The sequence below is a fragment of the Pristiophorus japonicus genome, chromosome 18 (genome assembly GCF_044704955.1).
Source record: "Pristiophorus japonicus isolate sPriJap1 chromosome 18, sPriJap1.hap1, whole genome shotgun sequence".
Classification (NCBI taxonomy): Eukaryota; Metazoa; Chordata; class Chondrichthyes; family Pristiophoridae; genus Pristiophorus; species Pristiophorus japonicus.
In genome coordinates, this window is record NC_091994.1 from 89,445,977 (window position 1) to 89,461,226 (window position 15,250).

The 15,250-nt window shown below is 40.1% G+C and overlaps 1 protein-coding gene across 2 annotated transcripts in view; it reads right to left on the bottom strand.

The window, feature by feature from the left end:
- The window catches only part of capzb (capping actin protein of muscle Z-line subunit beta), a 109,617-nt gene that overhangs the window by 30,872 nt on the left and 63,495 nt on the right, over positions 1-15,250 (bottom strand). For both annotated transcript variants that reach the window (XM_070860313.1, XM_070860312.1), the window contains exons 3-4: positions 11,348-11,469; positions 4,230-4,343 (exon numbers count right to left, since the gene is read on the bottom strand). In XM_070860313.1, the coding sequence (XP_070716414.1) occupies positions 4,230-4,343; positions 11,348-11,469 (236 nt within the window). The remainder of the gene's footprint in view (positions 1-4,229; positions 4,344-11,347; positions 11,470-15,250) is intronic.

Sequence of the window (15,250 nt, forward strand, 5' to 3'; positions counted from 1 at the left end):
GAATGAGTGTATATACTTCACCTTGTGCAGTATAGGAGATAATGTGAATTATTCCAGTAAGGTGAAATACAGTGACCAGGGTTCTTGGTTCGACTCCAAGTTTCACTAATTTATATAGATATTGGACAAGGAAAAGCACACTGTGGTTTAAAGGGAATGCAATCTCTACTTATGGGAATAGTCAGTAATCTGAATCCAAAAGGAGAATATCCATTTTAAACCCCCTAAAATTTAAGATTATTCGAAATGCCCACAGCACCGACTTTACTTTGAGGTGTGCTCCATCACAGATAAGTAATGCCCTCTGGACATCTGATGGGATCACTCAATTTCTACAAGACATCTAATATAATAGATGCCAAATACTGTGTAAACACCATTACACAAGAAGCAATGGCAACTTCAGAATGTTATGTTAATGTGCATCAAAATGCTGGTAGAAGAGAGTATATAAAAGGTCAACAGCAGTTTAAGAATAACATGGGACGAACCACAGTATCAGACTAATGTGGTGCTTGGAATGGAAATGTAAGGGCTCAGGAATTAAACAAAATCCAAATCCACTAAATATGAAACAGCTGTTAGTGTCAAGTGTAATATTGTTCATTAATTTGGAAGAGCTTCTGCACATTTTTAAAAACAAATGGTTAATTTCTGCCTTTGGATAGAACAAGCCTAGTTAGCTTTCGAAAAGAAGTTTTAGGTTAACTATGTATTTTTAGATCTCAAATAATACAGAACAAGGCAGTGCTGAGGGGCCATCAAAAACAGGGCTTGGCTGAGAAACATGAAAGTCTGGAACCGATCCACTCAGTCTATAATTGGTAAAAAATAAATTACTTGCATCACCCATGGGGCACTGATAAGCACAATGCATTTAAAATGCTTTTCCTCTCAAGATCATCACCTTAAGGCCTTCTCTTCAACTTTGTGTCCTGGGACAATGGAATGCATCTTGAGGGTCACTGGCCTGAGAATTCATTGCAATAATCCAAAAGCCATGTTTCTTTCCTTCTTATCTGGGGTGAAGGTACACTATATACACACATACAGATACATACATACAGGTACACGGGAACACCATCACTTCCAAGTTCCCCTCCAAGTCACGGACACATATCGCAGTTCCTTCATTGTTGCTAGGTCAAAATCCTGGAACTCCCTAACTAACAGCGCTTTGGGAGTGCCTTCACGACATGGACTGCAGCGATGCAAGGCAGCAGCTCACCACCATCGTCTCAAGGGCAAACAGGAACAGGCAACTAATCCTAGCGACACCCACATCCAGAGAATAAATGAATTAAAAAATACACACATATACATGTGTGTGTCTCACACAGCTGCTCCTCCCCCAAAATTATTGTACATCAGCTAGAAAATACTGGCATTTTCATACATGTGACTATCGGTATAGTCTGGTGATGATGCTTCAGCATGGAACGATTCCAAAATTAATGAAATAATTGGCCTGTTACATATAGACCAAGCTAATTTTTTTTAAATATTTCATTTTACACAACTATTGCTTGGTGAATAAGCCATGGAATGAATGCTACATCGTAGAGAGATGGAAAAATCTGTTACGCATTAAACTCTAGGGAAAATACTGGCAGGATACAGCACATCTTAAATGTATAATATTCTATAACATAATAGTGGTGTTTTGTCAAATGCCAGATTCTGCTGAAAAAAAATCCCAAAATTTACTTGAATACGAAAAATCTACCAGAGGGCATAGCAATTTTCAGTTTTTATAGACAAGCCTTGTTCCTTGTAAAATATGCAAACTATATATTAGACGACACAAAGTCTGTTCTTACTTATTTTGCAACCCCTTTTGCTGACACGAATCAGTTTAGGTTTGAATCAAATACCCCCTGGATGGCAATCTACATTTCAATTTCTATTATATTTTTTGGAGGATAGTTTAGCAGCTGGACATTGTGACTGTAGAAAACCTTATATAAGTGCTAGCTTGACTCAGTTGGCAGCACACATGCCTGAATAAGAAGGTTGTGCATTCATGCCCCACTCCAGGATATGAGCACATGACACTCAGCAGCATTGAGGGAGTGTTACATTATCCACGGCATTGTTTTTTTCAGATGAGATGTTAAATCAAGGCCCCATCTATCACAAGGTCAGAAGTGGGGCTGTTTGCTGACAATTCTACAGTGCTCAGCTCGAGTCACAACTCCTCTGATAATGAGGTGGCACATGCCAGCCTACAGCAGGATCTTCACAGATTCCAGTGACAGATTAACATTTTTGCCATAAATGCCAGACAATGACCATCTCCAATAAGACAAAGTCCAGTCACTTCCCCTCCAACCTCCAACAGCACCACTATCATTAAAATCCCCCACCAACATCTTGGGTGTTAGCACTTTCCAGAAATGTCTCTGGGCCAGCCATATCAACATTATGGTTGCAAGAGCAGGACAGAGGCTCTGTACTCTGCACTGAATGGCTCGCCTCTTAATCCCTCAAAGCCTGTCCACTATCTAAAAATCTCAAGTCAAGAGTATAGTGGAATATTCACCACTTGCCTGCCACAACATCAAGAAGCTTGACACTATCCATGACAAAGCAGTGCACTGCAACGACCCCTATCCCACTGGACTGCATATCCTTTGCCACCAGTGCACTGTGGTAACAGTATGTACTATCTACCAGATGCACTGCAGCAAGTCACCAAGCTTGCCTTAACAGCATCTCACAATCTTTTGATTTCTACCACCAAGGACAGAAGTAGCAATATCATGGGAATACCATCCCGTACAATTTAAATCATGCACCATCCCAAGTTGGACTTATAACGTTAGTCCTTCATCATCAGTGGATAAAAATCCTGAAATTCCCTACCTATCATCATGGGAGCACCATCACCACAAGATTGCAGTGGTTCAAGGAGGTGAAGGTGGTTCACAGCCCGAGAAAATAAAAAAAAAAACATGATTTTTACTTTCACTGCAAAACAAATCAAGGAAGATGGGAATAACTTGATTCCCAACAGATCAATGCAATGAACAAACCATATTTTCATGTTTTTTGCTGCTTTTCTGAGGTTATAATTGGTGGTGTTCTATTTCAGATAAGTCAGTCATCTGAAACAGAGAAACATAGAAAATAGGTGCAGGTGTAGGCCATTTGGTCCTTCGAGCCTGCATCACCATTCAATATGATCACGGCTGATCAAGTATTGTTTTGCAAAAGCAGGGCGACAGGATCGTTGTACAACTGATGTCAGGAACTCATTGGGGCTTTGTAACGACACAGCCGGTCACAGGCACAATGCAACTTGGCATTGCACTGTAGAATTTTGTATTTATTAGAAACTCCAGACGCCATTAAAATACTCCGGGGCTCGAATTTGGTCTTCTATCAATATTTGGTTTTTAACGTCATTTTTGGGAAAAAAATAAGAATTAAAATTGCCATTTCTTTTTAAGGAGGTAAAATTGGCACAAAAATACATCTCTCGATAAAAATCGGTGTTGCATGAGGATTCGTGTTGGAAACCGCGATCCTCGCCAACTTTAGCCCAAGGCTTATCAACGCCAAAAATATACAGGCTCTGGGAGGGGAGAAAACAAAAAAATTGCAAAAATAAAAAAATCAGAACACATTCATAATACACTTAAGTAATGAATCGCTGAAAAAGAATTTAAAAATAAAAATGTCAACTTACCTTTTTTTGTAGGTCTTCATACCTACCAACGTTTCAGGGGCTGCAACACAGGCTTTTCTCATGCGTTGTTTTTTTTCACCCAAATATGGGTTTGCCAAACGGCCAATTTTAGGTGGTTGTACTTTTTTTCCGCGTTGCACCTTGGCGATCTGCTTTTCGCCGATATTTCAAATTGCCATAACTTAACTTTGGCCATTTTATGGGAGTAGTTTTTAAACTCCAAAAAAGGCAAAATATCGCCAAAAAAACTTGCATTAGACTGGGCAAATTTTAGCCCTCCATCTTTAGCCAGCCACAATCTGAAGTCAGCCTAATTCCAGGTCACCATTTGAAGATGACATCACTGATTTATAATATATTAATCTGAAGATTATTTCAACATTGAACAGGTGGGCCAAATGACTTGGTATTCCAAGACAAGATTTTACAAGCCTATGAGATTTAACACAATGTCTATCTATCTTCGGTTAAATTCAGAGCTACTGGATTAAAAGTAGTGCAGAAAACTATATAAAACATAACTGGATATCAGACTTACAGGTCTCTGTACTGATCAAATGCTTTGTTGGCTTCAACTTCCAATTTCCGCAGGCGAGCTGATGGCATGGCACCATCCTCCAGAGGAGGATCATATTTATTACTCCATGGTGACCTAAGAAAGAAAGCAGTACAGCAATCAGAAACAGGGGGCACTACAAAGTCTCTTGTGGGCACGATGTTTACTTCAGAAAACAAACTGTACTATCCAGTAAGTCTGCAAATACAGTTGTTTGATTGCCAAAAATAGGTTTTAGAGCAGTATACCTGTTTAATTCCATAGCTATCTACTACGACAGCAGAGGATGAGTAGAAGTTTGACTGACAATTGCATTCAACTATCTCCTAGAGATCATCTGGGTCACCTGTAACTGCACGACAAGCTGACTAGTACCCGCACCAGGAGTGGTGTGATCAGAATCAAAATTTTGTGAGTACTTTGGCACAATGATTTGCAATTAAGATCAGTTTCCTCCTCATGTTAATGGCAATATCCAGAGATTGACTCAATGAGTCACCCGAGCCAGCCCTTTCTGGTTGGGGACCTTTAAATGACAGATTGCCAGCAGACTTCTTTTTGACGGATACAAATTGGAATCTTTCCTCTTCGGCTAGAGAAAGTTTGTTTTGCTTTTAAAAAAAAAGGTTCACACACACTTTCCACTGAAATACTTTATTCATTCCCCTTCTATTGAGCGATGTTCCTCTAATCTGGTTTTCTAGGATGTGTACTTGACAGAAATAGAATTTTCCTTCTTGTTTTAAATGGATCCAAGTGCTTGCCTGAAAATTAAAATGGCTGCTCAGACACAGCTAGCATGATTCACCGCTAATGGGTTCTTATAGATCAAGGGATTTATTATTTACACCGCCTCGAATGAGGAAACAGATGAAAATGCATTCTGATTACCAGCAGTGCTAAAGTAAGCAGGCTACTACAAACTATTATCTCATTGTTTATTAAGATGTTGAGTATTAACATTTTGTTGGCTTGACTTATTCAAGTAAATTGATTGAACCTCAAAGGGGGAAAATATCCTTAGATCCAAAGAATAGTCACTATTAATCAAACTGATATGGATGGAGATGTATTGAGTTCTGAGTAACAATTATGTATTTTCCATCAAAGACTATCTTTCCAAGAATTTGCCACACATGCCTGGGCAAACTGATTCTTTTTTTTTTAAACCATTTATGTTTTTAAACCAGTCCATGATAGCTCCCCAGAAGTAAAATCCTATAACGAGCATTTTAAACAAATACCATATCAATAATATCTGAAAATGAATGTTGCCTATATTGTGATGTGCTGATTTTGGTGTATTGTGTCACATCGATGGTTTTATTTCTGTTTATTTAGTAATCTAGTATTGTGAATATTTTCGGCTTTCTGAATGAACAGAAGATGCTCTTCTACATAAGCATGATTGGAGACAAGTTATTCCTGACAGCAAGTCCGGCCAATTGTTTTAAGGTTATATTCCTGTCCTTTGCTTCTTCTATTGCCATTTTACAGGAAGCATTCCTCCACATTTAACCTATTGAGTGTTTTCATTTTAACAATTGGAATAATGTCCCTTTGCCTTTTTTCTTGATTTAATTTCCTTGATTCTCAACATAGCTTGATAATTTGAAATATAGAATCATCTTTGTTGCAGTACTCAAAATGGTTCCATTGCTTTCCTGTAAGCCTGGCCACAATACACCATGGGTGGTCTTACTGATGCTTCATAAACTGTTCGTTTCACTTCCTTGGTCTTATATATTCCACAGATCTGCTTGCACATCCCAGCGTTTTATTATTTGCCTTTCCAACTATTGTCATACTATTAAGATACTTCTGACCTTTAGACACCTAGGTTTTTTTTTTCCAAATCTTGATTTTTTTTTTTGTTACCTTATACAGTGATGTACTCGTCATCCTGATTAATGTACATGTATTTCATTTCTCAAAAGTGAAAATATCTTCACATCCAAAGTTACAATACTAACATTTTCTTTTTTGCCAATCATCTTAATAGAATTATAGAAGGTTACAACACGGAAGAAGGTCATTTGGCCCGTCGAGTCTGCGACAGCTCTCTGCAAGAGCACTTCAGCTAGTCCCACTCCTCTGCCCTTTCCCTGTAGCACTGCAATTTTTTTCTTCATGTAATTTTGCAATTCCCTTTTGAAAGCCACGATTGAGTCTGCCTCCACTATCCTTTCAGGCGGTGCATTCTAGATCCTAACCACTCGCTGCGATTTTGACTCATCAAAATTCTTAAGAGCAAACCTTCAGTTTTCAGATAATGCTTGGTATTTATTTAAAATGTTTATGATGAGATTTTATTTCTAAAGAACTATTGTAGACGGATTTAAAAACACAAGTGGTTAAAAAAGTTGTGTTGTAAAAATAAAGTTGGCAGGCTTCATCCATGTTTACGTGGCATAAAGCTTGTTTATTTATATGGTCATACTATAAAGAACAAGAAAAAGGACACAAAATATTAAACACAGATGTTACCGACTGCAGTAAAAGGTTTGCACAGCAAGCACAGGCGCATAACACAAGTTGTAGACCCTGGTAAACTTAACACATTGGACCCCACTGTTCCAGGAAGACTGCTGGCTATCATTTTTTTCTTTTGACATCGGAGAAAGAGACAAAGTGGAGTTCCAATGGAAGAAATGAGATTTGCTTCAGAGATGAAGGCTGGAATGAAAGATTTTTTTACATATCGAAATGTATCTGAAAAAATGATGCAACAGCATTAACGTGGCCGGGCTTGCAGCAAAGTAGAAACCTGCCGTATGCTCGGAAACTGGAGATTCCTTTGCCAAACGTTCAATCAACTTGTTTTTAATTAATCTATCACCGTGTTATTCAGACACCAAGAATGTATCCAAACCGTCTCAATCCATAGTCAAGCTTGCAACATACTGCATAAACCTGAGACTACCTGCTGGAAATCTTTTCCCTTCACTCTCTGGCTGCCAATGTTTTGATCGAAATCTATTGTAAACTTACTCTCAAGCAAGTCATGAAAAATTTATTCGATTTGGCCCATCAGAAATAAAACGAGATGCCAGTAGATGCACTTTAGGTTCTTGTTCCTTTCCCAAAAGAACCTCAGCTTTCTCAGGTGGCAGCACTCTCACCTCTGCTTCAGAAAGTTCCAGGTTCAGGCTCCACTCAAGGCTTAAGCTCGTGGCCTTGGCTGAAATTCCAGTACAAGAACATGGGAGTGCTACATTGTTAGGATGGCAGGTTAGATCCAAGGCATCTATTCTGGTGAACCTTAAAGCCCCCGTGGCACTGTTTGAAGAGCAGTGGGAGTTCTCCCCATGTCCTGGACAACATTCCCCCCTCAACACATACCAAAACATTAACATTCTTCTCCTCACGACTCGTGGGCTGGTGCTGTCTGTCTACATGACAGTCACTGCACTTCAAAGTTATCCATTGGAGATGAAGTGCTTTGAGAAGTTTTTGAAAGGCCCTAAAGTGCAAGCTTTAGATTCTTTAGTGTGCAGCATGGCTAGTTAAGTGTCGCTCAAAGAAGAAATCTGGTCTCTGATCAGAACAAGGTTTGGAAAAATTCATTACTAATTTTGAATTCTGTGCCATTAAATTTCCTCCCCAATATGCAGTGCATAGCCATTTGTAATCAAAAGGCTGGCATAGTATTGGTGCAAGATATTTTAAACTGCCAAGACAGAGAATTTTTTTTTTGAGCGGTGGGGAGGGGGTTGCCAGGGTTTTAAACCATCAAAATGTGTGCAACAAGTAAATCAGTCTACGTGGTAACAAACAAGGGCTGTTAATTTCTTGGGAAGCACAGTCTTATTAGAAACACTTTGAAGACATTCCCATTAAATTTTACTGAAAGCAGAGCTCCAACAGATAGCTTTGGTGGCTGGGACAGAGGGGAAAAATGTTAACAGAGCCTGCGCTCCTAACAGGTGGCTCAGGAACTGCACTTCCTAATGCCAGCTGCCCTCTCCCTGGAGAATGGATGTGGTACAGTAAACACAAAAACATTTAAAAAAACAAAATAAAATTGCTTTCAATTAAATTCAAGTTTTCCATTTTAGTATCTCCAAACGAATACGTATTTTTTTGGAAAATTGTGACTCTTACTGAAGCCATTTGGTGAACATTAGCGCTTCCAAACACCACAAATTTCAATGAGCATTAACATTTATAGACACTAAATTCTGACAAATGTTCTTTCATATTAAGAACAAGTGATCTTCAGAGTCCCAGCGTATGTGGGTACATGTTGCACATTTTAATTTGTAAAATACATCAAGAGTTCCAATTGCCATGGCAACAATAGACACCAAGCATTCCATATTCAATAATTACAACTAAATCAACTCGAGAATAATGAGCTGCACTGGGGTCAGGTCTCAATGACGCCTATTTACCTCGGTCTCAACACAACACAGCTCAAAAACAGAACGTACAAATGCAAATCACATTGTGTACAGGTGTCAACTAGAAGGAGGGGGAAAAGGGGGGGGGGGGGGAGGTGAGTGGGTTTTTTATTCAATTTCCTTCCTCCTTTCCTCCGAGGTCTATGCAAAGAAGAATATATTTGACTATATTCTGCTTTCTTCCCCCAAACAGAATGGCTTGGGCCATATGGCTTTCTGTTGCACTCCTGCTATTTCAGGTCTCCATCACTCCAATGCTGCTGCCAACAAGGAAGAGATGCCTGCATCCTGGAATGTATCCATGCATTTTTAACAGGGAATACAACTTCAGACCAGCCAGGGAGCTTATCTGGAGCCAGTCAACCTCACGGAAAATCACTCTACAAACATTTTATATATAGATACCTAGTATGGGATTAAAAACTGGGTTAACAAGTTAAAGTGCATTTTATGTGTGCAACAGAAAGCCACATGGCCCTAGTCACTGTGACTAGAAGGAAAATGTATTATTTCCACAGAGAATGCTTTTTGCTGAAGCTAACGATTTCAAACTGTGTAGCTGGCACCAGTTTCCCCATAAGGATTTCATTTAAGAGAAATTCAGGAAAGAAAGCCTGTGTAAAACTCAGAAGAAAACAACGTGAGAAATCTGAAGCCGCAAATGTATTTCTTTCAGAAACTAGACCATGTCCCAGATATTGTGTTAGTGCATTGGTAATGAATGTAAGTATGAGAATTGAAGAAAAGGTTATTCTAATATCCAGAGATGCCCCACTTACAAATCTTTAGGAACATTATGATCCTTGTGTATAGAATACTCCATTGCTTCCTAAAAACAGCATGGATTAATTCCAGAATTAGTCATCTTGTGCCACGTCACTAGACAATCCACTCAATTCAAAAATTGGCAGATTTTATTTAAATAAAAAAATATGAAAGGCAAAATTAAAGTTGTAACATTTTAAAAGCCATTAAAACTAGATTAAGCTTTTAAAGAAGTGAAATGTGCAGATATTTTCCATTTCTAGTTTTATCTCCACACTACAAAACTCATCAGGCTAGCCGAAGACTAAATAAAGTAGCTTACCACTGCTCCACTAAATGTATAGTCCACCAGCTGTCACTCGAGTGACAAGTAAAGTGGAAGCAAGAAAGAATCTGGTGCATGATTGATTTCTTCCATGGCCAGCAGTACCAGTACCCAGTTCTTTTCAATCAGAAAAGTAATGAAAGCAGCTCTTTTTAACCCAAGTGTGAAACCTTCCCTCCCGTCACATAAGGAATCATGCCATCCACAGGATCAGAGATATCTAACCACAAGCCTGAGGCTCTTCTGATCAATATATAAAATCAACTAGAGAGATATCTCTCTGTAAAGAGGATCTTCAAGAGTGTTACCTACAAGCCGAGTGGAAGACCAGACATTTAAAAGCAGATACGCTGACAGAGTAAGATACCTTGGATTGTATATCAAGAGCAATCAATTGGTGATCAGAGCCTTTTGGTGATCATGATCTTGTCCATGCTGGTAAGGGAGTCATCTCAAATGACTCATCATTGGTTAAATCTATTCAATGGGAATGGTAAACTGCAATTATCATCATGTGTATACCCAGGGGCATATAGCCCCCTTCCCCAGAGCTCCTACGGTTTTTTTTTGCTTGGATAGGTGACATGCCTTAATTAATATCAGTCTTGGATCAGTGGGAGCACTCTCACTTTTTCTTTTCTTGCTTACTTAAGTCTGGGTGTTAAGTATCACAGTGGAATCAGTAACAAGTAAAACTAAAATAAGGCTTCCTAGAGACTATGATTACATTGAGATATGAACAGTTTCAAATGGTTTCAAAATGGAACAATGTAGTTAAGAATTTAAGCTAGAGGTATTCAAACTTTCATCTCCTTGGGTCACAAGTACATGCTGTGGAGCCTCAGGACCACATATGAAGTTTAAATCAATGTTGTCATTCGTTGATTGGCACGCCATCCACCACACAAACATTCACTCCCGCCACCACGGCACACTTTGGCTGTAGTGCATACCATCTAAAGCAGAACCTCCCAAACCCGCGACCTCTACTACCTAGGACAAGGGCAGCAGGTGCATGGGATCACCTGCAAGTTTCCCCCCAAGTTATACACCATCCTGACTTGGAAATGTATCACCGTTCCTTCATTGTCGCTGTGCCAAAATCCTGGAACTCCCCCCCCCCCCCCCAACAGCATTGTGGGAATACTTTCACCACATGGGCTGCAGCGGTTCAAGCAGGCGGCTCACCACCACTTTCTCATGGGCAATAAATGCTGGCCTTGCCAGCGACGCCCACATCCCAGGACCAAATTTGTAAAAATTTCATATATCTTAAGTTGCTGATACTAAAAGACCTTGGTATTCTGATTCAGGATTCACCCACCAATGATTCAACATCCCTTTCCAAATTTCCAACCCAACAGTGCTAAAATTATTCCTTTCCAAACTTCCAGGCTCATGAAATTCAAACAGGATAAATCAGCGAGTGAGAAATGCAAGGGCAAACAGCAGCGGAGTTCTCAGGGCTTCAAGAGCTGGATACCTGGGCTCTAGCTGGAGATGGAGCAGGGGTGCAAGTTGTACACTTAAGTACCAAAATGTTAACAGCTTCAAAGTTTGTGCTGGTATTTTGGTTAACAAGATTTTTTCCATTTCAATTATCTCACCTGTATGAGTCACCATCTCTATTATAGTCACAAAGTAAGTAATCCTTTCCCACTACTTTATCCCTGGCGATCTTTAGCGGCTGATCTACTGATGATAATAGGTCTTCACAGAGAGTTGGAACCTGTTTACAAAAAAAAAATCAAGCAGGACATGTTAAAAACAATTTTAACAAGGTATGGTATAGACATTACATTTTACATTTCATAAATTCAATTAGATTGATTATAGTTAAAAACACAGCAAGTAACTATTTCCTCATCTTTTAAAACCATCACAAGTAATCAGAAATACAATTTTCTCTGAAAAACGCACGATACGTATACTTGTCAATGTAAAATTGAACAAGCTTCTACTTTCAGAATGGTCCCATTAGAACCGTTCAAATGCTTAAGACTAAAATCCTGTTCATCTACTTGAATGAACATCACAGCAGGCCAAACACAGCAGGATCTCAGGCGCTGCTGCAAAAACTACTGCAACCACAAAATAAGACATCACACATTCAGGGTTGTGCAGTCACTCCATTTTCCTGCTTTGTGCATGGTGTCTACAAAGGAAAGGGGCAAGAGAAACACTAAGCATACAAGGAGGAAACATTGTACACTAGCCACAAGATTACGATTCTTTTCCGGAGACAATTTTATATGGGTTGCTTTATAGATACGTAAAAAAATTGGATTCCAATCTTTTTTTTTTAAAACTGTATTAAAAAATGCCTTTTTCTATTTTACATTCTTCAAAATGATTTAATGCATTATATTTTGCAACCATTGAAACACAAGACTTTATTTGCAATCAACATCTGCAAAATCACATGCACTTGTAATGGAAAAGATTTTAAATCTTGAAGAACATTGCATGCTCAATCATTATTTCTTCAATTTTGAATTCATCACTCTTAACAGACACTAACAATGTATCAAAGGTGTGGTGCCGAGAAGATACATTTCTTTCCCCATCTTCTTCCCCACATAAAGTCATCATAATTGGCCAATAGCTCTATTAACACTGTTCAGAGGAACAGAAACCGCATCTCTCTATTGCAATTTCTTCTTAGAAACATAGAAACATAGAAAATAGGTGCAGGAGTAGGCCATTCGGCCCTTCTAGCCTGCACCGCCATTCAATGAGTTCATGGCTGAACATGCAACTTCAGTACCCCATTCCTGCTTTCTCACTATACCCCTTGATTCCCCTAGTAGTAAGGACTTCATCTAACTCCTTTTTGAATATATTTAGTGAATTGGCCTCAACAACTTTCTGTGGTAGAGAATTCCACAGGTTCACCACTCTCTGGGTGAAGAAATTCCTCCTCATCTCGGTCCTAAATGGCTTCCCCCTTATCCTTAGACTGTGTCCCCTGGTTCTGGACTTCCCCAACATTGGGAACATTCTTCCTGCATCTAACCTGTCTAACCCAGTCAGAATTTTAAACGTTTCTATGAGGTCCCCTCTCATTCTTCTGAACTCCAGTGAATACAAGCCCAGTTGATCCAGTCTTTCTTGATAGGTCAGTCCCGCCATCCCGGGAATCAGTCTGGTGAACCTTCGCTGCACTCCCTCAATAGCAAGAATGTCCTTCCTCAGGTTAGGAGACCAAAACTGTACACAATACTCCAGGTGTGGCCTCACCAAGGCCCTGTACAATTGTAGCAACACCTCCCTGCCCTTGTACTCAAATCCCGTCGCGATGAAGGCCAACATGCCATTTGCTTTCTTAACCGCCTGCTGTACCTGCATGCCAACCTTCAATGACTGATGTACCATGACACCCAGGTCTCTTTGCACCTGCCCTTTTCCTAATCTGTCACCATTCAGATAATAGTCTGTCTCTCTGTTTTTACCACCAAAGTGGATAACCTCACATTTATCCACATTATACTTCATCTGCCATGCATTTGCCCACTCACCTAACCTATCCAAGTCGCTCTGCAGCCTCATAGAATCCTCCTTGCAGCTCACACTGCCACCCAACTTAGTGTCATCCGCAAATTTGGAGATACTACATTTAATCCCCTCGTCTAAATCATTAATGTACAGTGTAAACAGCTGGGGCCCCAGCACAGAACCTTGCGGTACCCCACTAGTCACTGCCTGCCATTCTGAAAAGTCCCCATTTACTCCTACTCTTTGCTTCCTGTCTGACAACCAGTTCTCAATCCATGTTAGCACACTACCCCCAATCCCATGTGCTTTAACTTTGCACATTAATCTCTTGTGTGGGACCTTGTCGAAAGCCTTCTGAAAGTCCAAATATACCACATCAACTGGTTCTCCCTTGTCCACTCTACTGGAAACATCCTCAAAAAATTCCAGAAGATTTGTCAAGCATGATTTCCCTTTCACAAATCCATGCTGACTTGGACCTATCATATTACCTCTTTCCAAATGCACTGCTATGACATCCTTAATAATTGATTCCATCATTTTACCCACTACCGATGTCAGGCTGACCGGTCTGTAATTCCCTGTTTTCTCTCTCTCTCCTTTTTTAAAAAGTGGGGTTACATTGGCTACCCTCCACTCCATAGGAACTGATCCAGAGTCAATGGAATGTTGGAAAATGACTGTCAATGCATCCACTATTTCCAAGGCCACCTCCTTAAGTACTCTGGGATGCAGTCCATCAGGCCCTGGGGATTTATCGGCCTTCAATCCCATCAATTTCCCCAACACAATTTCCCGACTAATAAGGATTTCCCTCAGTTCCTCCTCCTTACTAGACCCTCCGACCCCTTTTATATCCGGAAGGTTGTTTGTGTCCTCCTCAGTGAATACCGAACCAAATTACTTGTTCAATTGGTCCGCCATTTCTTTGTTCCCCGTTATGACTTCCCCTGATTCTGACTGCAGGGGACCTACGTTTGTCTTTACTAATCTTTTTCTCTTTACATATCTATAGAAACTTTTGCAATCCGTCTTAATGTTCCCTGCAAGCTTCTTCTCGTACTCCATTTTCCCTGCCCTAATCAAACCCTTTGTCCTCCTCTGCTGAGTTCTAAATTTCTCCCAGTCCCCGGGTTCTCTGCTATTTCTGGCCAATTTGTATGCCACTTCCTTGGCTTTAATGCTATCCCTGATTTCCCTTGATAGCCACGGTTGAGCCACCTTCCCTTTTTTATTTTTACGACAGACAGGAATGTACAATTGTTGTAGTTCATCCATGCGGTCTCTAAATGTCTGCCATTGCCCATCCACAGTCAACCCCTTCAGTATCATTCGCCAATCTATCCTAGCCAATTCACGCCTCATACCTTCAAAGTTACCTTTCTTTAAGTTCTGGACCATGGTCTCTGAATTAACTGTTTCATTCTCCATCCTAATGCAGAATTCCACCATATTATGGTCACTCTTCCCCAAGGGGCCTCGCACAACGAGATTGCTAATTAATCCTCTCTCATTACACAACACCCAGTCTAAGATGGCCTCCCCCCTAGTTGGTTCCTCGACATATTGGTCTAAAAAACCATCCCTTATGCACTCCAGGAAATCCTCCTCTACCGTATTGCTTCCAGTTTGGTTAACCCAATCTATGTGCATATTAAAGTCACCCATTATAATTGCTGCACCTTTATTGCACGCACCCCTAATTTCATGTTTGATGCCCTCCCCAACATCACTACTACTGTTTGGAGGTCTGTACACAACTCCCACTAACGTTTTTTGTCCTTTGGTATTCTGCAGCTCTACCCATATAGATTCCACATCATCCAAGCTAATGTCCTTCCGAACTATTGCCTTAATTTGCTCCTTAACCAGCAATACTACCCCACCTCCTTTTCCTTTTATTCTATCTTTCCTGAATGTTGAATACCCCTGGATGTTGAGTTCCCAGCCCTGATCATCCTGGAGCCACGTCTCCGTAATCCCAATCACATCATATTTGTTAACATCTATTTGCA